The following is a 27,539-nucleotide window of genomic DNA, read 5'->3' as shown; positions in this document are numbered from 1 at the left end:
GCAGAGTTCTCCTTTAGAGTCTCAGCAGATTTACCCTCCAGGGCATGACAGTTCATTTCAAAATGTGCCTGCATTTGTATGAGCCTAGGCATTCAACACACTGGTATACGTTAATCACTGGCCCACTAAGATTTGCCGTTTTTCAGCATTCTCTCCAACCTCAACTAACATTTTACTTCCCCAGACTAAATGTGTGATTCAAACCTTATAAGAGGCAGGGTTTATTTGTTTAAGTGTCCCAATATTGCCTTTCACCATACAGCCATACATCACAGGTTGGTGTTCCTCATCAGTGTGGTTTTCTAAAAACCCATTAAAGCATCAGTGCAAAATAAATGCAATTTAAATGAAAACAGAAACATAAAATAGCAGAGGATACATGACAAAAACAATATCTGATTTATTATACCCCTTCATCTCCAAAAGCCAGGCAGAAGAGGCAAGTCTTCATCTGAAGGCAGCCCTGTTTAGGGAAGTTTTTAATGTCTGATGTATTTATCATGTTTTTAATATTTTATTCAGAGCAGCCCAGAGTGGCTGGGGGAAACCCAGCCAGATGGGCAGGGTATAAATAAATTATTATTATTATTATTATTATTATTATTATTATTATTATTCGTCCAAACAAGCATCACATTGAAGCAAGAAGCACCTTAGTAGGAGAGATAGTTTGTGGACCTCTCATAACCAGGGCAAAAGCGGAATAGATCTTAGGAGTCAGGCCATTGTCATTTGGAATAGGGATAAATTTGGTTCCATTTGCATTTTAATTCAGAGTCACCTAATTCATACTTCCTGAAACAACCCACAAACCACAATGCAGCCTCCCTTGGGAATCCACATTTCTCCATCATTTGCAATGTGGTTCTCTGATCAAGTAACATATACAAAAATGCATTTACCGGGGGAAAGTGTGCATAGCAATGCATCTGTCAGGAAACATACAAGATGCAGCACATCAGGCAAATCTGCACCCAAAAATGTCTTTAGTAGGAGAAAGGCACACTAAAAATGCTGATAAATAAACTGATGCAAAAATGTGGTGAACTGAACTTCAAGTTGGAAAGACAATAAATGGAGAAAAACGGAAACTGACAGGTTCATAAATTCCACATTGCAGTCTACATGAACGGAACCTTTAGATGGCTTATTGTGACATGGTGTTGCCTTGCAGTATTAGCGTAGCTACGCCCACAAGATGTAAGTGGGATAAGTGAAACGGTCCTCCAAGGCATTGTTACACCTTGAGCTTGAAGACGCAGTGACAGACCCCTCTCAAAGCTTAAAGAAACCGAAAGTCAAAATCACGATAAGCCAATGAGGTTTGTTTCACACATGACACAGCAACCAGGCCTGCTACCCAGTGCACACCAAAGCAGGGAACTGTAGCCCATCACAGCTGTCCATCAAACACTTTCAAATACCTGTTTGTCACGTTACCATGTGTAGCTCTAAAAATGCAAGTGAGAAAGTCTAAGGTGTACAGCTAAAAAGTAGTGGGTGAAAGGCCCTCGGAGAAGGCACTAAAAGTGAGAGTCAATACATTTTTTAAAGAGCAAGAACAAAAGTTCAAATAATGATGAATAAGTGATTTGAAAAGCTATTCACTTCCAACAACTGTGCTTCTTGTCGGGGATAGAGAGGCAAATGTTATAATAAGAATGGAAGAATCTGCCTTTTATCATATCTGATTTACAACCAGATTATCTCTCTCAGCTGTGTCTACACTAACTGGCAAGGGCTCTGCAGGGTTTCAGTCAGAAGTCATTCTCAACCCTGCCAGATGACTTAGATTGAACCTAGGACTTTTGGCATGCAAACCATGTGCTCTGCTGCTGAACTGTAGCTCTTCCCTAATTTTACTTTCTCATAGTAGAAAATGTGTTTCCGTCTCTCTGACACACACACACACACACACAGAGAGAGAGAGAGAGAGAGAGAGAGAGAGAGAGAGAGATCTCCTCACTCCTGTAATCACTCTGTGCCCAAAAACTGTCAGCTCTGGAGGGTCAAGGCCCCCCAGAGTGGCTTTCTGGGGACACTGGGGTGTGGGACTGCAGAGACAGAGAAGCTGGCATTGGCAACTGTCCCTGAACAGTAGAAGTGCTTTCTGTTCCTGCAGCAGAATCTCTGGACCTGAGCCAGGCTTTCGATAGCTAGGCTACATCCACTGAAGAAGAGCGTATCTGTTTGAAATGCTTCAACACATTAATTCTTTTCCAGGCACCTTTGCACCAGATTTTTGAACTCTCGTTGCTCCTTGGATAAAGGAGGAACAACTTTTCGGTCTGCAAAATATCAGCTGGAGCCATCTTAATATCCCTTGCTGCAAAACTAGATCCAACTTTCTCATTTTTCTGCATCCGCAGCTCTGTGTCTGGAAAATTACTCCTTGTGCGTGAGAGCAGCATGGACGGCTCAGATATTGTACTGATAGCCCTTGTGGGAACTGCAGAGAAGTGGTAGATGTCTCATTTAAATAATAAAAAAAAATCAGACATGCTCAGTTCTGCCTATAGTAACTGTCAGACTAGCCAATGGTAGATCAGTGAGCTGCTCTTATGAACAGTTTAAATGGGGGACAGGGGTGGACAGACTTGGGGCCCTCCAGACATTGCTAAACTACAACCCCCATCATTCCTAACCATTGGCCTTTTAAAATCTCTGCTTTAAACCAGGCTGCAGAAAAGCAGTGCTTCTCCCTTGTGATGCCGTTTTGGAGTGTTGCGTTGCCAAACGCTGCCTCGAACAGAATTCTACAAAGCCCTTTAAAACCAATCCATTCCCTACTTTTCAAAAGTGTATCGTGCCATTTGTAGAATAACCACTCAGATAAAAGACAGGGAACCTATTATGGCTGAGAACATGGAACGTTATCTGTGAGGTCAATGTTCTGACATAGTGGTACAAAAACACTGTTGCGAACATATTGGAATCCCCTGATCTGTCTTCCAAACAGCAAGCACAAGTCACCACAGTCTGTACTACTCATCACCTCAAGCTGAGAAACCATAGCAGCCTGTTCGCCTATTAACACAGATTTATTTCCAACAGCACATGCACTAACATTTCAGATCTTCAAAAGAAAAGCCCAGAGCCCTGAGTAGCTACTTCCATTTGACACTGGACTTAAGCTTCACAAAAATTGCATTATCTGTTTTTTTCCTGCACAGCACAGTAGGTCAATACTCCTATTCTATTTTTATTTTTTTAAAAAAAATCATGGCGATTAACCAAAGAGTCCAAGACTAAACTAGAATTTGAGCCTAGAACCTACTTTCAGGAGTTCATCCACTGGGTTTTGCCGTGCTTCTGATTAGAGAACTGTTGTTGTGTGAACTGGGTAAAGATGTAAAAACAACCTTATAACCAGACTTCCCAATACTTCTAGTTAATTCTCACTACGCCACTCCACATCCCATCTCCATCTGGCTGGTTAACACCCTTTAGGAATCTGCAGATTTATTCCCCAGCCCCTATCTTATATTAAACGAGATATTTATAGAAATGAAATGATGCCTTCAAGATATTTTCAACCTTACAAATAACGTTAAAGGTTTCTCAGAAAGTAACTGAGAACCGTGCAGCACAATTCTAAATATCCAGACTCTTTAGATTAGAGGGGTCTCAACCGTTTTGGATCTATGGGTACATTTGAAAGTCTAAAAAACTGTCACGTGCACCACAAAATACCCATTTCGCAGAAGACAAACTGGCACTACTCAGAACCGCCTCGCAACAGGCTAAACATCAGTTGACCCCCAAACAAATAAAAGACAAGCCAAAAACAAGAAATTCATCCCCTGACCAAAAAACCAAAAGGAGGGGTGGAGTGGGAAGCAATATATATATATATATATATATATATATATATATATATCAGGGGGCTTTGGTGGACACCAAGGGGTTATTTGGAGGCACTGTGGTGCCCACATGTGCCATGCTTATAACCACTTATATTGTTGGCATCTGTCTGCCATGAGAGACAATGGAGAGCACCTCTGGGTCAAACCACTGTGTTAGCAGAACTAAAGGGACCTCCCCAGGATGCAAGCCTGGGCAGTGTGTATAGAGGTCCTGGGCTGCCCATACAACAAGATTCCCCTCTGTGGTCTAAAGGAAAGCAGAGCAATATGTTTGGCACCAGCTGGGCTGCAGGAGTTGTTGGAAGGAGGCATACAAGACGCCATCCTATCGTCTTAGGGACTCCACTCCTGATTTGGGTAGGCATCTCCTGAAGATATCCCACAAGACAGCAGAGGTTTAGGACCAGAGCTTTCCTTCTCCTGGATGGGCTACCTTCCCAGGTTGACAAGCCCCATCTGCCCTTACCACCTATATATAATAATCAACACATTTCAAATGCAACATATTTTAATTGACAATAAAGGAGTGGGGGCTTTTTTGTCCAGTTCTGATAGCCCAAATGTGTCATGTGCATGCCCTCTAAAAGTTCACTTTGGAATTTAACTCATTTCTTAACTCAATAGCTTAGACATAAAAGTGCTTGATTGTGGTTAGATTAAGGAGTCTTGATTTTCTTGAGAGATTTGTCCCTATCTTTATTTCTTCCATTGCAACTGATGGCACTTACAGAAGTTAATTCACCTGCTTCCTAAATTCATCACTACAGTGTCCCTGTCTAAGCGATATTTCAAAGCGATATCTACACACACACATCAAACAAACAAATAAGCAATCAAGCATTTGCTTTCAACCATTTCTTCAAACAGCCTGATATTTCTCTGCTGTAAATCTGAGGATCACACTCTGGCCTTCTAGTGTTCTCCCCAGAGTATTAGTTTACTCTCTCCTTTCTCAGACCTACACAATGCTCCAGCACCATCTTGCCATTGCTGGAACTTGTATCAAGGGAGTGCCTTCTGGCTTTCAGGAGGAGGGAGGGCAGCAATGTCCCATTTATCAAGCACAGGATACAGTGGGCAGCTGTTGCAGTGTAAGTGAAAAAGTCAGAACTCAAGATAGGCTCACGCAGGCTGTATAAAAGTGCAAAACTTTTCATTTTCGTTAAATATTATTTATATTGTGCCCTTGATCTATGGAGCACTTCAGAGTTCTTGACCTAATGAGCTTATGGTCTACATTTTGCTCGTGGGGGAAACAACATAAAGTAGAAGAAGGAAGAGAAATCCACTTTTAAAATGTGATGAACAAATGCTTTCAATCCTAATAACAAGATTACAGGATATTGGGCAAAAAAGTGTTAAAAGCAATCAGATATATTCTTATGGTTTCGCAATTCATCAAAACTGCGCTGCCTGCTACTCAGGATAATCTCTCATCTGTGTGTCTTGGAGAAAGGGATAGTTTAGATGTTAGCTTTACCTAAACCGACAAAGAGAATAAAGTTGAACTGTGTTTGGCCTGATGGGATGGAATTCTCCCAATAGTGGCAGTCTTTTTGTGCCAAGAAATGCTGTGTTGGTGTCCTTGAACAACCTTTGCCTTACCCAGCAGCACATTTCTAATGAGAGGCAACAGATCACCAATACAAGAGGGGACATGATCACAAACAGAGGTAATGCTCAACATTGTACAGAAAGAGAGCAGTCCTGTTTTGCCGCCAATGAAATACTTTCTTCCTTGCTTTGCTTTTAACTCTCTTCAACTTCCCTAGTGAGACACAGCAAACTCCGAAAACTCTTCAGCGGAGAGCAGTCTGGAAGGTGAAAAAGATTAGGTTTTATTTTGTTTTGTTGACAAAATGTATATACCATATGATCGTTGTGAAATCTCAAAGCAATTTGCAAGAAGTATTAATAATAAAAGCCATTACAGTGATACCTCTGGTTAAGAACTTAATTCGTTCTGGAGGTCCGTACTTAACCTGAAACTGTTCTTAACCTGAGGTACCACTTTAGCTAATGGGGCCTCCCACTGATGCAGCACCGCCGCTGTGCAATTTCTGTTCTCATTCTGAAGCAAAGTTCTTAACCTGAGGTACTATTTCTGGGTTAGCAGAGTCTGTAACCTGAAGCGTCTGTAACCTGAAGTGTCTGTAACCCGAGGTACCACTGTACATGCCTAAAGAAAAATATTTTCAGCAGATGCCAAAAAGAGTATGGGAAAAGCGCCTGCCTGGTGTCAACAGGCAGTTCCAAAGTGTGGGTGCTGCCACACCAAAATACCAATTTATTGTAAGTATGGAATGAATATTATGTGGCGCCTGTAATGGTGCCCGTTCTACAGATTGAAGCAGTCGAATGGGCACTTATCGGGTGAAGCAATTTCACAAGTAAACTGGTCCCAAACTGTTAAGGTACAGTGGTACCTCGGGTTAAGTACTTAATTCCTTCCTGAGGTCCGTTCTTAACCTGAAACTGTTCTTAACCTGAAGCACCACTTTAGCCACTGGGGCCTCCTGCTGCCGCCACACTGCCGGAGCATGATTTCTGTTCTCAAGCTGAAGCAAAGTTCTTAACCTGAAACACTATTTCTGGGTTAGTGGAGTCTGTAACCTGAAGCGTATGTAACTTGAGGTACCACTGTACTTAGATAACAATAGTAACACCTTGAACCTAGCCTGGTAACAAATCAGCAACTAGTGCAGATCTTTGAACAGAGGTGTTATATGCTGACCAGACCTTTCTCCTGTCAGCAACTGTGCTGTAGCATTCTCTAGTTGCTGCACTTGCCAGATCTAGCATAAGGGAAGCCCCACACGGAGTGCATTGCATTAACGTAGTCTTGAAGTCAGCAATGCCTGAACAGCTGTGGTCCAGGAAGTGTCATAGCTGTTGAACCAGGCGCAGCTGGTAAAAGGTGCTTCTCAGACAGCATTGAAAGGCATCAACAACCTTTGGGGCCTGAGCAGTTGCATTGTGTTGTGCACCACCCCAATCTCTGAGGGGTGCCAGATTCCGGGGGGTTGTGTTTCCTTTTAGAAATGAGGCACAGCAGAGACTGTGGTGTCTTTATGATATATGGTTTATTTAGGCATATATGCAGCCTGAGCCTACAATGCAGGGGCTCACAGCATTAAGAGGTTCTGGCTTCTCCCATAGCTGCAGCCCTGGGTTCAAACAGACATCGGCCATTGTGCTTTGCCTGCTGCTTTGCTTCTCAATCACATCCCTCCTAACACTAACCTCCTCTCTAAGCTCTGGCTTTAGCTTCTAACTAACTGAGTTGAGGAAGAGGCCCCAAGTTCCTTTGATTCTTTGTAGTCTTAATGGCTCATCCCCATAGGCTATCACCTGACCCAGAAGACTAGCCTGGCTTAATTAGCCTTTAACACCTGTTGATTCCAAAGGATTAGACGTGTCTAGCATGCAGCTCAATACATACAGGTCTTGCACACTGTTTTAATACACACGAGGCTGGCATTTTTCCAGAATTAGCAGCCTTTGATTAAATTCTAACGCTTACTGGTTCCAGGAATTTAGAAGTGCCTAGCTCCCACAAACCTATAATAGTAAAATTACATCTTAGTTTCACTTTTGAAAACTGCTGAAAACAACAGAACACAAGAGAATAGAATAGGTTAGTTAATTTTGTCAAGCAGAAAGCAACATCAAGACTAAAATGCGTAAGTTATGATAGTAACACACAGAAATGCAAATCATTGTATATCCTTATTTCTAGCTGATTTCCTGTTGTTTCAATCTTGGCCCAAATAAGATTCTTCCACATGATGTTCAGGTTTGATGGTCCACCAAGGAAAGGTCATGTGTGGTTGTGGAACAGCCTGTGAGGACATTTTATGTGCCCTCATCTTATGGACTTTGCACACTGATAAGATTGTCTGATGCTGATCACTTAGAGATCAACAGAACAGGGTGGGTGCAGAGAGGAGTCGGTTCCTTAAGATCTGAAGGGTCCAACTCAAGGCTTGTAAATCAAAGTCAGCACTTTGACATGGCAAGACCTCAAGCACCGACCCAGTTTCCTGGAAAATAACACATCCCCACTTCCACTTTCATGATGAGAGCAATGGAAGAACCTCACTGGACCTCAGCAATGTCATTGGATAGCCAAGCGTGATAGGCTGTACAATACTGTGACATCAGCAAGTTCGCTATGTGATCGTCACTTGCCTAGGACCACGCACTCAAGAATTCTTTTCAAGCAGAAATTAGTGCATAGGTGGCAGCAGATTAAAACAATGACTGCAAGCAGATGTGGAAAAAATATGCAAAATAAGTGGAAATGAGGTGGGGTTATTTTTAATGTGGGTACTGCCAACCTTTCAGCGCTATGGGCACATTGGCACACTAGAGAAGATTTTAACACACACACACACACTGCAGCCTATTTCATTGGCTACAATAGAATGCTTCTTTCAAGCCTAATTGAAATACCTGCTGTAGTAAACACTGAATGGCTATAGATGACCATTTATCAAATGGTAACTTACCATGTTAAGTATGTAGCTATCTAATATGGCAAGCAGCCAATTTTTGTGGTGTGGTGAGCAGACACAAAACAGTTATATGGAACCTCTCAAAATCTTAATTTCCCCCTCTATTTCTGACTTTGTAGGAGCCACCCTAAAAGAAATCGTTTTAATCCCATTATGTGGTTTGTTTTTATTGGCCATCAGACAGAAGACAGTCTCCGAAAGCCAAGAAGAATAAACGCCTGTCAGCTCATTTAACCCTCAAGTGTCATCTCATGCAGCCTAAATTACATAGCAGCATGGATGTCTTCAGTCAAAGTCATCGTGAATGACAGATAAGCTGGAGAAGGAAAAGTGAAAATAAAGCCAACGCTACGTTGCAATGTGATTTTACTAAACTTGCAATCTACTTCAATGCATATGTTTACAATATCTGCAATAATAATCATTAAATATAGTAAAATACCTCCAAACTTGGCTCCTGGTACAAGTGTACTTCTAGTGGGGGGGGGGGGAATCTGAAGTTTTGACAGCATGCCACTTCCTCCTCCCCCAGCTTTTAACAGAAGCAGCCTCCAGTGAAATAATCCAAGCTGTGTTCAAGAAGTTGGCAAGTGGGTCCAATTAAATGTGGTTTTAGTGTATTCTGGCATTTGCATATCTACTGTGCCAAGATGTATTTTTTTTTACATGTAAAAAAAAAAATCCTGCTTTTGTCCAGACACAGTCATACAGATAATACTGCCTTTTAAAAAAGAAAGAAAAAGAAACCAAGGCTGCAATTTTAAACATGCTTTTTACCAGGAAGCAAGCTCTATTGGACACAATGAGACTTACTTCTCATACATGCATAAGATCGTGCTGGATGTCCCATTGCCCCATTCACAGAGTTTGGATGGTGCTACAGTGCGGCATACTTTCCTGTACATTACGTGTGAATCAAACTGAAGATGAATCAAAATCGGCATTTTCCGGTTCATCTTTAGAAAATCAAAATTATATTTTAGAGTGATTTAAAAAAAAACCCCAAAAAACCTTCCTTTATTCTGGTTTAATAATTGCAGGTTAAGCCATGCCAGTTTACATATCCTTTGTTCAGGACTGTTAGCCATGCCAGCCAAGCAAAGTTGTCACCTGTGTTGGAAAACGTGGCATCCCCCCTTGATATTCACCTGCATAATCTACTACATCATGGGCATCACAGGCCCAGGTCTGAAAGTCCATTTACCTTAACCATTGTCCCATTAAACGAAGGCCCTTAATTACTATCCCATTCCGCTTCCCTCTGTTAAAAGCAAGAGAGGATGATGCACCCAGTAATTTTAGATTTTAAAATAAATGAAAAACATCAAGCCTTTCTACAAACAGAAGTAGCACCTCTCTTATATATGTTATTGTTTAATGTGAATGCAGAATCTCATCACTGAGAATCCTCAGACCTCTTATTAAATTAACAGTGTATTAGCAGTACCAATTTCTCAGTGAAAAAACCCCCCAACTCCAATCTGTGCAATGGAGCAGTTAATTTCTTTTGGACTCAGGCAATGGCATCAAGCTGCTTTTTCTCTCCGTTTAAGAGTGAAATCTTCACCCAAACAAACAATTAAATATTCAACAAATACGAATATTTAACCAAAAATAAACATAGGGAACTACCAGAATCCTAAAAGCTACAAATTAAATCCATCCAGACACAAAAGGAGGTTGAGTCACCCACGAAGCAAAGGAGATGAAATGCATTCTGGATCTGATGTGCGATGTTGGAGCTGGCTTCCTCAGACGTATGAAAGAGATACACAGATACCATAAATGGCAAGACCCTAAATTTGTTAGTGACAATCGTTTTATTAAGTGTAACGGGCAACATTCATACCAAGTGCAAAGACTGCATTGGCTGAAGACCACGGATTGGATTCAGAATTCTTGTGACTTTTCTGTGGCTTTTCTGGAGGAAGGCGGGGAAATTATTTTCCCCTGCTTGTCCTCTCCCCTGTAGACTCAAGAGCCCTCCAGAAAGCTGCTCTGGAACCCTCCAGAGCCGCTTGGGAGGTGGCACTGGGGAGAGCAAAAAAGGGAATCGGTGAAAATTTCCTCCCTGTTGTTCTTCCAGCAGGAGCTCATCCATTCACAAAAGGGACGCGCCAGATCTAACCGCATCTTAGGAAAATTTACCAGGCAATGTTAAGAATCCCTTTCATTCTGAAATGCATCACATGTGAAAGCAACATAGAGAGTAGAACCAAGTTTTCTTAAAACCAAGTACATTTTTGTTGATGTGCTTTTATTCTTTTTCATTAACAGACACAGGAAGTACAACCCCACTTCCCAAACCACCACCAACTCAACACAATTGAAATGTAATTTGTGGGAAACAGCCTATGGCCCTGGCTCTCAGAAAGCCATTCAAGACCTTTGACTTCTGTAGCATTACCTGCATGAGCAGGTTTTTATCCAATATCTTTAAGATAAGAAAAAGCAATATTGCAAACAACAGGATGAAAGACAACTGCGCAGGCTTAACAACAGGTGCTTATTGTTGCGATCCTAATAGATATTTCAAACGTGATTTTAGTAGGTCAGGTTATAACAAAAAAAATGAAGGGAATGGAATGAGCATATCACCATGTATTAGTCATATCTTTTTCTTCTTCTCTTTTTGCCGTTAACAAGGAACTACTGTTGTACTTTAGAAATGTGTCAGTTAATGCAAATGAAGGGTTGAGGTGGTGCACTTGAAGGAGTTGACGGGAGAGGAGTTACTCAGCTATTGCCGCATCCATCCATCCTCTAATGCAAATATTCCCACCTCTGTTTGCTCCTCCCTCAGTAAGACTTGTCTCTGTCTCAGATCCTGACTCATTTTTTTTTTAAGGAATTTGTTTGAGCTTGTACACATTTATATCCATGATACTGAGGGAACACAGGGAAAAATAAGCACGTATTTTTGCTTGGGGTGCACAATAAATTCGCATTTTTTTATTCAATTCACTTTTGTTATTAAAAAATATCATTTGTTCCACAATTCATTTGCCTGCAGCACATCTAGTTATTTCGAGATTCATATCCACCCTTTCTACTGCTCACGCACCTCGCAATTTAAAACTTTAGAACCATATACAACTAAAAACAAGCATACCATACAAATATAAAGATGGAGTGAAATTATGAAGGCAAAGGCCACAGATTACACGTAGCTTCAAATGAAACTTCAGCTTGGCCAAAACAAAAGCCAATCTAATTTATTTATTTATATTAAATTTGTATACCACCCTTCGCCTGTAGTTCTCACGGTGGTTCATAACATAAAAACACAAAATACAACGGTCATATATCAAACCAAGCTAAGTTTGATATATCGCTGCCACCAGAACCAAATTCCCAGAATGTCTGGAACTAGGCAACATGCAAGGTATTCAATGAAAAACAAAATCCGTCCCCTTTTCCTTGTGCCCTCCATCTTTCCCAGCATCAGGGTCTTTTCCAGGGAGTCTTCTCTTCTCATGAGGTGGCCAAAGTATTGGAGCCTCAGCTTCACGATCTGTCCTTCCAGTGAGCACTCAGGGCTGATTTCCTTCAGAATGGATAGGTTTGATCTTCTTGCAGTCCATGGGACTCTCAAGAGTCTCCTCCAGCACCATAATTCAAAAGCATCAATTCAGCTGCCGTTCCCCAAATGAGGGACGATGAGGAGGATGAAATGAAATGAACCCTCCTTCCTGTTGCTCACAGTATATATTTTGGAGAAATGAAAGTTGAAGCAAATGGGCTACATTCAGTTTAATTTTTTAGTTGTTCTGAAACAAATGTACACCCCTATGCTGTGTCTGCAGATTCTCCCTCTGTGTCTCCACCTTGACTTGGCACAGGTGAGGTTCATAACCTTCTGTTTACTTACAATATTTCATTCCACCTTAAAAGCTGCTCTACATATTAATTTTGACATAGGCTCAATGGGACTAGTGCCCCCTTGCTGCAGATGGGAGTTCTAGTGCAGCTTACTGTTGTAAATTATGGCCCCCATGCAGAGTCTCTGGGCTACCAGCACATGCGTATTGGCACTCCAAGGACAACAATAAACTGCTCTAGCAATAAAAGCCTATTGGCAGCGGCCTTGTTGTGGCAAATATAACCCATAGTTTGACTCCACATGTAAAACTGGAAGAAACTTGCCATCCTGTTGTAGTGATTCAGAAGAAACTGTCTGACATTTGATTACTAGACATACAAGAGCTCTGTCCTGAAACATATTCTGGAGGTGTTGCATATCAGCTGCTCACCCATCCTTTTCATCTCTGCCCAGGGCACACAGTCCGCCAGACAGTCCTTTTCTCGACAAATCCTGCATTGGAAATGGCCACAATCTAAAGAGTACAGCCATTGTGCTCTGCATGCTATCAGGGGCATTATTGTCAAATTCTAGGAGGGGATTGTGTCATTCAGCAATATCTGAAGAACCATGCTTGGATCCATTAAAGTGTAAGTTGCAAAAAGCAGTAGATTGGAGAGCATGTGTCATTATTATGTTAAATACCTGAACTATAGCAATGTCATCAGTGCGGGTACAGGCAGGCGCCCTTTATATCAAGGAAAGAGATTGTGAATATTAAGATGACAAATAAATATTTTTTTAAAATGAAAGGGATATGTGACTTTATCACGTTGATAAGACTATAGCTTGCACATAACAGTGGGCCATGGTTTAACAGCTGTTCTGCAGACAATCAAATAATGGCTTTCTTCTTCAAAGTTGGGGTTGTTTTCCAGCTGCTCTTGCCTTGTGCGTTTGTAGCCTGGTGAGGGTCTGAGGTGGGCTAGTCAAACAGACCGTGGTTAAGGTAGGGTGCTGGGTTCACATATGAAGCCAAGCCACAGTTAACACAATCCAAAATTTGTAGGCCAACAACATAACATGGTCTCAGATTGAGGTCTGTTGGCAGTTAACAAACCATTGTTCGGATGCTGAACAGAGTTACTCATGTAACAGTTTCAGGTTAAGAACGGACCTCCAGAATGAATTAAGTTCTTAACCCAAGGTACCACTGTACACAGTGTGGGGAAGGTGATACTTTTCCTGATAAAAGGCTCCTTGTATCGTCAGCAAGGTTACAACATATTATTAATTCAATTATTTATTCAATATGTGTTCCAAATCATGCCACTATGTGATGAGAAGGACCGGTATTTTTTGACCTGCCATTTTATAAGGAGCCTAAGAGAAGCAGAGTCGGCCCCATTAAATGCTGTCAGAGATTGTTCCATAACTGTATTACTCCAAGCTCAAATTTGGCTGCCCTAACTCTATGTGTGTCAGTGGTGAACGTATGCTCTTTAAGGGTTCAGCTCTGAAACGGCAGCCTACTGTGGTTTGCTGTCCAATTTAAGGTGCACAGGTAGTGGCTTGCATGTCTACTACATAGGAACGCTCTATAGAAGAAAAGGAATCTTGTCTCAGATAGTGACAAATGGATAAGGCACTGTCTCATGATACTGCTTTAGGATTTGGGCTCAGGTCAGATGCTTTACTGGGCTGATGAAAGCCTGCCCAAGGCAATGGAGTGGGCAGATAAGAGAGCATTTACAACAGGGATGCTGTCGAGATATCACTTAACCCAAAACAATATTTTGCATTTCAAGTAAAAAAAAATGGACACGGAGATTTGGTGCAAAGGAATGCCAGGTGGGGTAAGGGTTCAGCACCCTTCCCCACCCCACATTGACTCCTCTGATGGGGACATCTCAAGAAGCGCCTTGAGGCTACTTTCACCTGTTTGCAAATAATGTGGCTTGGTCTTCAACCATTTCTCCACCTAGCACATTGGCTTATGGAGTCTCTTAGTCTTGATGCTTCACCTTCTCTTATTTTAGAAGGGAATTATCTCCATTTCTAATTTGACTGCTTTCTAACTTCAGAACTCAAACACACAGGAATAAATATTCAAGCAGATTTCTCTTAATAACCCAAACCCATTCTTGAGAGCAAATTGTGAGGGAAAAGGTACATGTTCTCTATCCCACAGAACTAGCCGGCTTCAGACACAGGGGTCCTCACAGGTATGTTTTATTTCTTTGTAGTTACTAAAAATCATGTAAGGGGGCTGAGAACGTATAGATTATGTTAAGAGGGCAAGGAACTAGGAGACTTGTTCATTCATTTGAAAGAGTTATTATAAAGGCAGCTCCTTTATTTCTGCTTTGAACTTCATCCCAGCTTCATCATTACAGAATGCTTTGAACAGCTGATGCAGTCACGTTTCAGTCACTTTTGCTAAGCAGTTTTGCGATAGTACAATACTTTGCTTGGGAGGAAATTCCTGCGCTGCTGAAGTTATCTATTGTCACTTAAATGCATTCCCATAAATATTCTACTTTAAATTATCCATGTCAAAGAAATACTTATGAGCAGTGCTTTTTTTCTAAAAAATATATATATGTTTAGGTGTAGTCTTATTTTCCTACTCATACTGAGGCCAAAATGTACCCCTGCGTCCCCCCAGAAAAATAGCGCTGCTTATGAGGGAAATATAGAATTTATGCAAAGTATTAATTATATGCTATACATTTTAAAGGGGCATTATTAAAATTATTAATTTACCTTGAATTTACATTATACTTTAGAGAGGTTACTTCATCAAGTATTGGGAGCTGTAAGTGATCACAAACTTTGCTTTCTTTCTTTTTAAGAGCACAAAGTAACAGCAAACGCCATAGATAAAGCAGGCAGTTAATCCATTTGAAAATGTGATTATTTTGTCAGGGGGAGGGACCCTAGAAATGTCTTCTCACTTTTGCTACTGAGAAGTGACAGTTGCGACACTTAAATCAGCAGTACAAAACACCCTCCAGTCACATTTTTCATTTTTAGCAACATGATGTATATTAGCCCAATATTTATTAGTAACACTGCAATAAAAACATTAAAAGGCAAGTATAGTTATTTAACAAGTTTATTTCTGCTATTAAGTACTTTGTATTCTGTTCTGGCTAAGTCACCTCCATTCTGCATGTTAACTATTTACAGTGCAATAGACTTTCCCTTCATGTACTGCTCATCAATATGGAATTAAGACGGACAGGATATGCTATGTCTAATCCATTTATCAACTTAGAGAAAAGTAAATCACACAATTACTCATCACGTCTCATACTCAAGTCCCACTGAAATTAATGGAAGCTGAACAAGAGCAGCTCATGTTCTTTTTCTTGAGTAGCATCCATTCCATTCAATGGAGCTTACAGAAGATACCTAATGGATTGCTCCCTTTGTCTACACGTTCAGTGGCAATGTGTATTCAATGCTTCAAAAATGTCTTTCCAATACATTCATGTAAGCAATTTGCCTCTGTAAATGTAATATCCATCCAGAAACATTTTTTTAAAACCCAAACCCATTTTTTAAAATAAAATAAAATAATACAACATTTCATGCTCGGCTACAAAAAGCAGGGAGCAAGGAAATTTAAAATGAATAAAAATGGTAAAATGTGCTTTTAGTAGGTGCAAGCGCTTCATTTTTAACATTAATTTCCCAGTTTCTAGGTAACTTTTGTCCCAATTCGAAGATGGGTTTCATGCACTAATCTGTAAAGATTAAGATGACCCATATAAACTAGCAGAACTGGAGAGAGAAAACACACCAAGATTTTACTGGATACTCACCCCTCTTGCTTGAGACAGCATTTAGAAGATCAATTACAAACAGTAACTACAAATGACGTTTAACTCATGACTACTTTCAGTCTAAAGCAGGTACAGATTGCAGCTTAAAGTGAGGTGAAAACAGCATTTAACAGGATAGTTAAAATTGGTAAAAAGCAGTGCTTTTGCCCCCTAAATATTGGCAAAAATGCACGATCTGTCATCAGTAAGAGCTGCTAACAGGTTTAGTTGGATTTTATTACACTAGAATGAGCTTATTGCTCTAGGCTTTAACCATGAAGCATTCTTTTTGCATTTGCTGTTGTAATGTAGTGACAGAGGATAATACAATCCTAACTTTTCGCTAAAGAGTTGTGGGTGGGTGGGGGTTCTAAAGGCCGTTCTAGTTAGGGATAAAAATTGTAATATCAGTGCGCTAAATCATCCAAATGCGTTCAACACAAATATCAACTGAGTGCAGCTGACAAAATTAACAATTTTACAAAAATTTACAAAATTGACAACAGACAACTCAATTTTTCTTATCCTAAACTGAACCCTCTTATTCTCCACATCTTCAATTATTATAGAAGTATTTTTATACCAACCATCCTTGAACTCTTTAAATAAAGACAAGTTATCATAGCTGGATCAGCGGTTTAACCATATTCTATGCTTATCGAGATAACTCATGCGTGCTTTAATGTTGAAAATACATGCATAGTTCCAAATTCTCATTTGAATTTAATGTGCTCACTTTAAATTTGAACTGGAAGAACTATAGCTGTTAAGCAAAATTTTCTATCAACCAAGTATTTGCATTGTACATAAAGAAGCATTCAAAGTATGTGAAATTTATTCCAAACAGGATTTTGTACCAAAGGTCTGAGGCAACTGAAAAGAAGCAAAATGCCCATGATCATGTTCAAAGGCGCATAACTTTGGATATGACACTACATTTCTCAAACATTGCTTTTGCAGCAAAGCAAATATTTTAATTCAGCAGGAAAAGTGAACCTCAGCATACTTCCTGAACAGGTGAACAAATGCAGCTGCTAGTAAGAAAAGCAAACAGCAATGTAAATAGCAGGTTTTATTTTCAACTGTATAATAGTTTTATTTTGAACACTATATTATCTTGCATCATTGCATTGCAGGGTCTTTTAAAAAAAGAAAAATCTTGCCTTTCTCCTCCCCTGTGCTGTGAATGAGCATATACACACTTGTGACATTCCATAATAAAGTGTGAAATACTGCATTTTAACAATTACTAGCAAAAGTTATGTCCTTGTTGCTCGGTAAGTTGTGTGATGCACACAAGAACAAGTCTCCAGCTTTTAACTGCAGTCTTTTAACTGCTGCAAGACCAATCAAATTCACGGAGTTCAGTTCCAAGTGTAATAATCCTTGTGATGTTTAGGATTACAGCATTGTACAATTCTGAGTCATTTTCTGTCACTGCTTCACCCCCCTTAAAAAAAAACCCTTTTCCAGCTGACCTACAAATGCCAGCTCTGCTGACAAGGGTGATAGAAAAGCTTTGTTCCTGTTTATACCCAGGTGTTGTACTACCATTCTGCACCCCAGGAGGATTGTGCCACACAATGTTATTACAAGCTAGAGCATCACAAACACTTAAGATAGTGGCATAGCCCATGGAAGGACCGTTTCATTTTCATATGGAAAAACGAATGACTTGGGAATTAAAACAGTTTATCTGTGGCAATAATACGCACTCCGCATATACAGAAGTGAGCCTGAGCATTTGCTCTTAGATTACAGGTACCTGTTCGGTTCATTTCCCAAACACACCTTTAAATGAAGCATTGCGGAACTTTATTTTAATCACAACTTCTTCCAGACTTCCAAGAGCTTTGGGTGGAAGAAGAGGCTAGTTTGAAGAAATTGACACTATGTCCACAAGTGGATGCTAAATTCCTTCATAGAGACGCTTAGTTATCTCAGATTTTCTCTACGTTATTTGAAAATTCTCATCTCGGAGAAACAAGCCTCTTTAGACTTTGCATCTTATACTTAGAGTTGCAATCTGAATTTTACTGTCCATAAGTGATCTTACAGTTCACAAAAATGAAGTCTAAACCAAGTGTTGTTATAGACTTCTATGAGAAAACAGCATTTTTTTTAATAAGTGCAAGATTTAAATAAATTCATGTAACAAAATTTCTTTTTAAAAAGTTCTAAATGTATGTTGAGGTTACATACAACAATTGTTTGAAAAACTGGGATGAAGTGCACTAAGTACTGTGAAAATTGTACCTAACTAAATGGCAATACAGTATAGCTTTCCTTTAGTACATAATACTCTCAATATTTTTTGTGCGCCATAGTATATGCTTCAAAAGTAGCTAGATCCTGATTAGGATCATAACCCCAGCTTCTTCTATAATGAGGAGATATCTTTTCACCACACAATTAGTAAAGGAGTTCCATTTCAATGTTTTGCCTAGACATTTTTAGGAAATCTTGTCTACCAAAATATGATAAATTCACTGATGAATTTGAGAGACAGGCTCTTTATTCTTACATAATGAAAAGTGGTTAGGGCAAATTCAGGTAACTTGAATGCAAACGATTTGGGACAGCCACTGTTTCGGTTTTGTGGGTTCCAGCTGTTAACTAATAATTTCATCAAATTGTTACTTTTTCTCTCTTACCCATCCCAATTCACACTGTCCACATATGTAACATAAATAAGTTTTGACAGATTTTAGAGTTTAACACCTTCGTAAACTTAGAACAGTCTTACTTATTGAATAGCAAAGTAACTATTCTTTCTCATTGTAGAACAGAGAATTTTTTTTAACGCTGCGTTTTAAAATGTTACATTTGCCTGTCATAAATCATTTTTGTTACAGATTGTGAAATAGTCTTACTTTTTAAAATCAAAGTCACCAAGAGGAATCTGGACAAAAGGTGACATATATAGTACATTATAGAAGATTGTCTAGAGTTTAAGTGTTTAAAAAGGGGCGAAGACAACTAATTGATTTCTCAGTATGTATAATTTATTGCAGTTAGCACACAGTTTAAAAATTCACCAACACACCAATAGTACAAAACTAAACAGCATTATAAGTTATTCCCCCTCCCCCTCAGGAAAATAAAACATACTATGATTGTCAAAGCTAGATGTCAGTCTAATTTTTAGAACCAAAGAAGAATGTGAAACTAAAAGCCAACCCCCCTCCCCCCGAAAAAACAATCACTCACGTCCACAAAAAAATTCCAAAAGTAGTCCATTTTTCTCAGACACTGATTGTCTTTTCTAAATTAATAAAAAGAATGTATTTTTAAAACCTAGACTATTCAAGTAACTAAAAATAATGCTCCAAGGCCATTTTCACAGCTTTTTTTTTTTTGTTTTAAATGCCATTACAGCCAAATTAACATACATTTGACCAAAATATTTCCAAAACAGTCCAGCAATACACAATGGAGTTTTCCATTCAGTTTTTCTTAAGCACAAAAATAGGCTATGTTTACAGTAGTTAAGGCGATCAAATTCTAAACAAAAGCGGAAAGAAGAAAAAACAATTTTCCATGCTACTCCCATAGACCTTATTTGTAAGTGCAAGACAGGAAAACAAACACTGTGCAAAATGCTTTTGCCCCGTGTGTTGATCATTAAAACCACACGTCAGGCTGCAGACTTTGCTGCTTGGATACACAGTTCACAAACCCTCCCCCAACTTTTCTCCTGCCGTTCCCCCACCCCACCCTATTCCACCCCATGTCAATCAAGGTTTTCTAGTCCTTTCAGCCTGGGGCTTTTTCACTCCATAGAATCTTTTCAAGGGGCGAAAAATGAATGACCTATTGTTAATTTGTGCAGCAGGAATTCTAAAAATGCTCATATGGGTAATGTATGCATCTAAAGTTAGAGCTGGCATGAGTTTTGTGCAATCAGATTTTTTGATAAATGTACACTGCACATGCAAATCTCTAAGCCTGTTTGTAAACATTACTATCTTCCTTTACATAGCTAAAATCAACATGTAGCTTTTGTTCAACTTAAAGACAGTGGGCAATTAATTTAAATTATATAAAATAAAAAACAGTGCATTTATGTTCTTCATTAACACCAATTTTTCCAGTGGTGTTTTTTTTTTCCTACAAAAAATTAAATAAGTTTTAAAACTCACTCATTAAAGTTATACAATGCAAACAAAGACAAAAATATACTGAAACGCATGCATTTCCGTAGCGTTAATATTTACTTTTCAAGACTCAACTGAGAGCATTAATACAACTTGTCAATTTCCTTGACACCCCCCAGCCCATTTAATCAATTACAGTATACAACAGTAATTCACATTTTTAAATGCACAGTTCGCAACTGCTGAAGCTGCAACGTCCTTTTTTATCCCAAGCAAACCTTCACACAGTCCCAGCAATTCCAGTGTATTTTCAAAAATCTGGTGGTTTTTGTTTTTTAATTGGGAACTGTTGTAATCCACAAATTACAATATCTCAACCGTTTGTTTAAAAATAGATACTCCAGCATTTCGGAAATTTATCGTTTGGGTCTAAAAGCATTCAGGTTTCCCACAGCTAGAAAAGATGCATGCAGTTTTTTAAAAAATTTAAACAAATTGATAAAACACTGGAGGGGATTTCTGTTTGCTTTTTGTTTTAAATGGAGTTTGAAATGATGCAGTGTTGCATGGAAGGTTAAATAGAGCCTAAAAAATCACATTATTTTCATTTGCAGTTTTGTTTAAAAGAAGTACTTGATGGGGAAACATTTATGAAGTCTATTAGTCTCATTTCTATAGTTCATATTATCAGAGCACTAAGTAATGAAATGTTCATGCCGCCTTAAAGTGCATAAAACAAGCTAATGGCCAAACTTTCAGTTCAAGGAAACAAGACTGCTTTTAGACTGTACCACAACTATATAGATTTATATATATATATATTAATTATATATATAAAAATTCTATTTCCAAAGTTCTTGCGAGCTATCTTCTAATGTCCAGTCTCTGACAGTAGGTAAGCTCAGTGCTTCACTTTTGACAGACAATGAGTTCACCAACTCACAGTGAAACTTGCGAATATGTCTGTAAAGGTCTCCGGACTGTGTGAACCTGCGTTCACACCACTTGCATGCGTGTGGCTTCTCCCGTGTGTGAACTACGGCATGGCGACTCAGATTGTGGGAGTACTGGAAGCTCTTTCCACACTGGGTGCAAGTGTACGGCTTTTCGCCTGAATGAGTCCTCTCGTGACGTTTCAAGGTGTACATGCAAGAAAAAGTCTTACCACACAAGGAGCAGGTCGGGACATTGACATCAGTGGCAGGCTTGCTGCGGATCCCGTCCTGCTCTCGAAAGTGCGTACTTAAGTGAATCTGCAGAATGTGGGGGCTGGGAAAGACCTTGTTGCAGAGGGGACACATGAAAATTTGGCCTGCAGGGTTAAGTATGTTGGAGACATAAGGGAGCAGACTGCTGTCCATATTCCCTTCCACCTGAACTCTCTCATTCTCTGGAGTTATCATTTCATCATCACTTGCTTTGTCCTCTCTATCTAGCTCTCTCAGAACAGAATCTTCCCTCATAGGAGCCAGGTGGGCTGGCTCATACGGTACCCTGTTATTAGTGCTCACACTTTCTTTCACAGTGCTATGTTCCATGTCATAGTCATTAGTGCCAACATCACTCTCATCACAGGAAGCCTCTTTCTCCACCTTCACCTGCACCAGGTTGTTTCTCATCATGTCCTGCGAAGAGAAATAAGAACTGTTCAAATTCTCAACTCCGGAAAGGTTGGACTTGACAGACAAGTCCAGGACACAGTCAACATCTGCCGAATCCCTCATGGAGGTGACAGACCTCTGGGACAAAGACTCTGTTGAGCTGCAGGGGCTGGCTACTGTTTTTCCAGCTGCTGTTGTGTGTGTCTCTGCCTCTCCGCCACTCTGGGGAATGCCTGCCGAGTCCGAGGGCAATCTCATCCACATGTTCCCAGGCTCGACCGCCAAGTCTCTTTTGCTAGGCAGGATGCTCAATTTCTCATCTTCTCCTTCATCTTCATCACTGGGTATATCTCCTGCCATGTGGCTGCTGCCATCAGAGAGGCTCTCCACTTTGTCGGAACAACTCGAGGCATCTTCTTCCTTTTTCGTACTGTCTGCCTCCGTGGTGGCTTTTTCTTTTAGCTTCTTTTTGCAGACTTTGACAATGTCATACATGTGGAGATAACTGGCAGCTGCTAGCACATCTTCAATGGGCAAGTCTTTGAACTGGAGTTTCCCTTCATACATGAATTCAAGCAAGAGAGCGAAAGCTGGGGCTGTAACAATGTCGCTGTTCAGATGAACAATGTCTCTTTTGTCCAGCTGGTCCTTGTAAAATAGGTGGAAATACATGCTGCACGAAGCCAGTACAGCTCTGTGTGCTCGGAATTGGGCATCTCCTACCAGAACAGTGCAGTCACAAAGAAAACCCTGATGTCTCTGCTCACTCAGACACTGTAGTAAATGCCTACTATGGTCAGGAAACTCCATGCTGTCTTCATAACCTAGGAGGAAAAAAGACTTAGTTAAGCATTGGAAGTAATCAGTTATGTGCCCACCCATTTACAATTTCTGCAAGATATGAAGTTATTAACGAGCCGTATTTCCAACAGCATGCAACAAATCACATGGATAAATTAGTCAACTTTTCATAGCTTCTTTCTGTTCAACTATCTTCTTTCTCCATCTTCCAGAGATATATTAGCAGCTTATTTTACAATCAGATGAGGGGGGGGGGTCAAGTATTAAGCTTGATGAAGTTAAATGTTACAACAAATCTTACAATGTGAGGGCAGAAGCAAAAATTTGAAATGTGGCATGCATAATTCTACACCGAAGGGATAGAAGATAATATTTAACTGATCAAGATGACAATGGCTGCTCTTCTAAATTGCTTTGGCAGAGATAAAATTTTGGCCTCATCTGGGAATGCTAGTCTTTTCAGTATTCTGTCTCTCCCTCTCTCTTGAAAAGCAACCCTAATTCATAGGCAAAAACTTCAAAAGAGCACACTAAAATGTAAACAAGTGAAAGTTATACAGAAGAGGTTGCCCCTCTATTAATCTCATTTCTGGAGAATACTTTGACCAATATGCTATAATAAGAAAAATGTTTCAAAAAAAGATTGAATAATTTTGCTTTCCCTCTCTTTCAAGCATTATTCTGGTAGTTTTGTCTGTGTGATTCCTCTTTAGAAGAGAAGATTTTTGAAACAAGCACTGGAAGTTTCTACTTTAAGGCTTTAAGTATTTTCCTCATTTCTGTGACTTGCAATCCAAGTTTTGCTAAAGCAGTTATATACAGTAGCTGCATTTTTGGGCAAAGAGATATATTCTTAAAAGTTATAATCCTGTCCCAAGTATATTCTATAAAATACTACTGCTGGAATAAAGCAAGAAGATTTACAATACAATCACTTTAAGTGCCCCACAGCCAACATCCATCCTAATCCTTAAGAGGGCTAAAAATAAAGATTGGAGGGCAGCTCACAAGGTAGCTGTGATCAAATTAGGAGGCTGAAAGGACAGAGAGGGACGAAGAAGGAAGCTTATAAACATCTGATCCAGCTGACTGTGGCCATATGGCAGCTGCTGCCCAGATAAAGAGATTAAGAATAGAGGAGTGCGATTACAGCTGTCTGGCCAATTCAGGCAGCTCAAATCTACAAGTTCTAAATTAGTCGTGAACACAAAAACCTCCCCTCAAACAATTATTGTTGTATTGAAATGAACTTCCTTAATATATACCCAAGGAAGGAAGAAAAAGAAGAGACTAGCGAAGTTATTCTCCGGGGAAGGAGGGGGGTTCTAAAGTTTAACCCACAAATGATTTCCAATTTTTTTCAGAAAGAGTAAGGCTGTGGATTTCTGGAGTTCTCAGCGGCTTTAAGAATAAAGTTGAATAGTGAAAATCACCACACACAAGGAATTCATATGTACTTTGGTTTCTATCTTGCATGTTATTTCAAACCCTTCTTTTTTATCCTTAAGTAGCAGCGGCATCAGAATATTTAATTACTGTATGGCCATAACATTTATCCCCTGCAGTATGAATTGCTGTCTTACTGACCGAGAAAATAAAAATAGGGGAACTACATCATTTAAGAGTTACTTTTGATACAACTGCACAAGAACAAACAGGTCAATACATATTCCAAGCTTAATTACAATACAAACTCTTATCCCCTTTTCACTGAATTGTACTTGTTCTTCCTAAACCTCATTAAACAAGTAATGGGATTCTTATTCTGAAATTAGATAAGCAAACACCAAGAGAGAAATACACTGTAGCTAGCCTACTGCTGTTCCTACCTTTAGCACACATAAACCTGATTAAGTCCTTTTGTCCGAGTCTTGCTGGCTCCAGGTCTGTTAGATCGGTGGAAAAAAAGCAGACTAAGAGAGAGACAGATGCAAAGTGGAGATGATGTTAGAGAGGAATGAGATACCTTCCCTACACACAGATCTGCAAACACACTCACTCTCTGTCTGTGTGTTAGAATAAAAGGCTGAGGGATGGCAGGCTGTCAGCTGCTCTGACATCATGTTCAGATGGAAATGCTACCTCCAGCTGTGCTCCTTTTAATGCCATATGCTACTCCTCTACACTCCTGCCACCAGCTTTTTCTTAGGAGAACTTTTCTTGTCTGTTAGTATAAACAAAATACTTCAAAGTCTCTTTTTTCAAAACTTTCTAACACAGAAAAGTAGGGAAAAAAACCCTTAAACATATGGGGCTCCACTGCATATACAGTATAGCAACCCTTCTGTCACAACTTTGCAGAGTCTTTCATACACTGAGAACTTACTCAAGCCATACCAAACCATTTTAACTGAACCCAGAGGTTCGTTTTAGCAGATGACTTTCCTCCAACTGTTTTAACTCAATGAACCCCTTCTTTGTACATCGAAGGGGTTCTTTGTTTTATTTTTTTAAAGACTGTACAAATACCATACTCTGTCAGAGTATTTTACTCGCGTAAAAAACAGAGTGCTTAGGAATTTGTATATAGTAATGAAACCCAATGTTCTTTCAGAACACTTAATATAAAATAAATAGGGAGTCCAAATTCAAGTTGTACTGCATTTTGCACTTGAAAAAACAAGACATAGAAAAATAAGAACACTTCTCCTTTTAATACTTTGTCCTCTGCACTGCAAAATATGGCATTTTTGCTCAAATGAGGGTTGTCAAATATTGGTGTGAAATATTGAATAATGTGTTGATTTTAATGAATGGGGGCAGCAGTACTACCACCTACACTAAAACATGTAACTTTTTTTACTGAGCATGGGAAAATTTGTTTTGATCTCTTTTTACTTGACAGGATAGTATCATGTATAAAGGAGCAATAAACTAAAATGAAATGAGCTGTTCAACAAAGCAGAATGAACAACACAGCAGAATGAGTCTCCCTGACTGACTTTCCCAGGCCATCAACTAACTTTACGCTCAATGAACTAACTTCTCCGCACCATTTATTCATAACTATGCACACCTATAGCAGTAGCCATCATCTAATCCAAGCCCTGCCCTAGTTGCCACCATTCTTATCAGAATACCAGAAATTCGAAAAAGAAACTGGGTGAATATGGGGCAGATTAACACCCACACCCACACTTTCACTCTTCATGGAGAAACAAAGTTGGCGATTAAACCAACTATAACTTAATCCAGCCCTCTGACACTCTGTAAAGAGTGCAGAGAAACCAAAAAGCAAAGCAAATGCACAGAAGGGGGAGGTGGGTGAGGAAAAGAAGCACCAACAGGACAGAAGAAAGCAGACAAATGCAAGAACAGACCAGATCACAGTAACCAGAGCAACAACAAAAGGAAAGTAGCTGGAAGAACTGAGCACAAGAGTCCTGGAGGGAGCAGAGCTCTCTCCTCAACCACCCCGCCTTGTCTCCACAGCTGCATTGCTCCCCAGATCACCTACCCCCCTTGACCTCCTGAGCTGCAAAACAAAACACATACACACTGCCTCTGCCACACACAAAGGACTTCATCTCTGTTCCCCCCATCTGTTCCTTAGCTCAGCCCAGCCCCCCCTCGTCCCCGTCCCCCTGCAAAACCTCCTCACTCTCCCACCCTGCATGGGAAGCTGCGAACCTCTTGCTCAGGGGCTGGACCTGCTTTGCCCCACATCTCCAGTCCACACGTAGCTGCCCCTGGCGCTGTACAAGCCGCCCCAAGAAACACACCTGCTTCCACCCCCACCCTTACCATTCAGGAATGTTCACTTTCCACCCTGACCCACTGACCCACACGCCACGCCTCATCTGCTCCTAACCCCAACCAACTCCCCACACCCCCACAAGACCCTCTGGCTTCCTGCTTTGGAGGGGGAGATTTCCCCTCGCAGAGCCCTCTCCCCACCACCCAGTTCACTTTAACCAGTTCACCAGTTGCCTCCGCACCAGTCAAACCCTCCGAGGGCCCTCCCGTTGCCCCCCACAACTTCCTACCCCGCACACTTAAGTTTCCTTAACCGCCCCGGAGCCTCTCAGCTGCCCCACAACTACCTCCCCCCGCGACAACAACCTGCTGCTCGCCTCCCCTTCTCCCCGGCAAGGGGTCGCTTCAGCCCAGCCCCCCTCCGCCCGCCCAGTCCCATCGGGGGGTCACGGTCGGGACTCACACTCTGGAGCGGCCCCCAAGTCTCCCTGAGCCGCCGCCGCTTCCTCTTCCTCCTCCTCTTCTTCCTCCTCCGGCCGCCGTTGCCCCCCTCCGCCGCTCCGGGCTCCCCGCGCCCCCCGCCGGCGTCCCGCCCGCTCCCCGCCTCCGAGGCAGCGAGAGAGTGAGGGGCCGCCCCGCGGGGCAGCGAGAGCGGGGCGGGGGGAGGAAGAAGGCGGGGGGGGAAGGTGGGAGCGAAGCGGCCCCCGCGCTGCCTCAGCGGCTCCCCATGGCAGCAGCGGCAGCAGCAGCGCCCCGGAGAATCCCGGGCCGGCAGAGCGGGAAGGAGGAGGGAGGGGCGGGGAGCCCGGCGCACGCAGCGCAAGAGCACGCACGGCGGCGGCGGCGGCGGCGGCGGCACAGACGGGCCCGGGCTGCGGCAGCCAGATGTTTCCTCGGCTCCCCTCCTTCCTTCCTTCCTTCCTTCCTTTGCCCGAACCAGTTCCCCTGACTGACAGCGCAGCCGGCCCACGGCGCAGCTCCGTCCAATCGGAGCGCGAGGGCGCCGCTAATCGACAGCCCCGGCCCGCCCAATGGCCGGCCAAGGAAGCTGAGGAAACTCGGGGCTGCGGCTAATCGGAGCGCTGCGGGGCGGGGCTCCGGCGCCACCAGGCTGGGCAGGGAAGGTGCTGGGAAAGGGGCGGGCACTCGCGGTCCCGGGTCAGTCCGCGCGCGCCCTGCTGCTGCTGCTGCTGCTGCTCTGCGGTCTCGGGAGGGAGCGGAGGGAGACCCAAGCAGCTGTGCGGATGCTCCTCTCCCGCCCCCCGCTCAACCCCACACTCTCTGGGCGCAAAGCATGGTGGGGAATAATGGCCCTCGGTCTCGGGTGGG

The 27,539-nt window shown here is 41.4% G+C and overlaps 1 protein-coding gene across 5 annotated transcripts; it reads right to left on the bottom strand.

Moving 5' to 3' along the window:
• Positions 1 to 18,998: 18,998 nt before the first annotated feature.
• Positions 18,999 to 27,028, bottom strand: ZBTB18 (zinc finger and BTB domain containing 18). Of its 5 annotated transcripts, none has more exons than XM_083605723.1 (3): positions 26,674 to 27,028; positions 24,344 to 24,427; positions 18,999 to 22,537 (listed from the first exon to the last, which is right to left on the bottom strand). In XM_083605723.1, exons 2-3 carry the CDS (start codon positions 24,354 to 24,356, stop codon positions 20,955 to 20,957), a joined length of 1,596 nt encoding a protein of 531 aa, XP_083461849.1. In that variant the 5' UTR covers positions 24,357 to 24,427; positions 26,674 to 27,028; the 3' UTR covers positions 18,999 to 20,954. The 5 variants fall into 5 exon arrangements, with proteins under 5 accessions (XP_083461849.1, XP_083461850.1, XP_083461851.1 ...); XM_083605724.1 differs by having other exon boundaries at positions 24,344 to 24,400; XM_083605727.1 differs by lacking the exon at positions 26,674 to 27,028 and having other exon boundaries at positions 21,605 to 21,737; positions 21,850 to 22,537.
• Positions 27,029 to 27,539: the final 511 nt, after the last annotated feature.

This window comes from Podarcis filfolensis (genome assembly GCF_964270895.1).
Source record: "Podarcis filfolensis genome assembly, chromosome: 3".
NCBI classification, from domain to species: Eukaryota; Metazoa; Chordata; class Lepidosauria; order Squamata; family Lacertidae; genus Podarcis; species Podarcis filfolensis.
The sequence above is the reverse complement of the archived record's forward strand: the minus strand, read 5'-3'. Positions and strand labels throughout refer to the sequence as shown.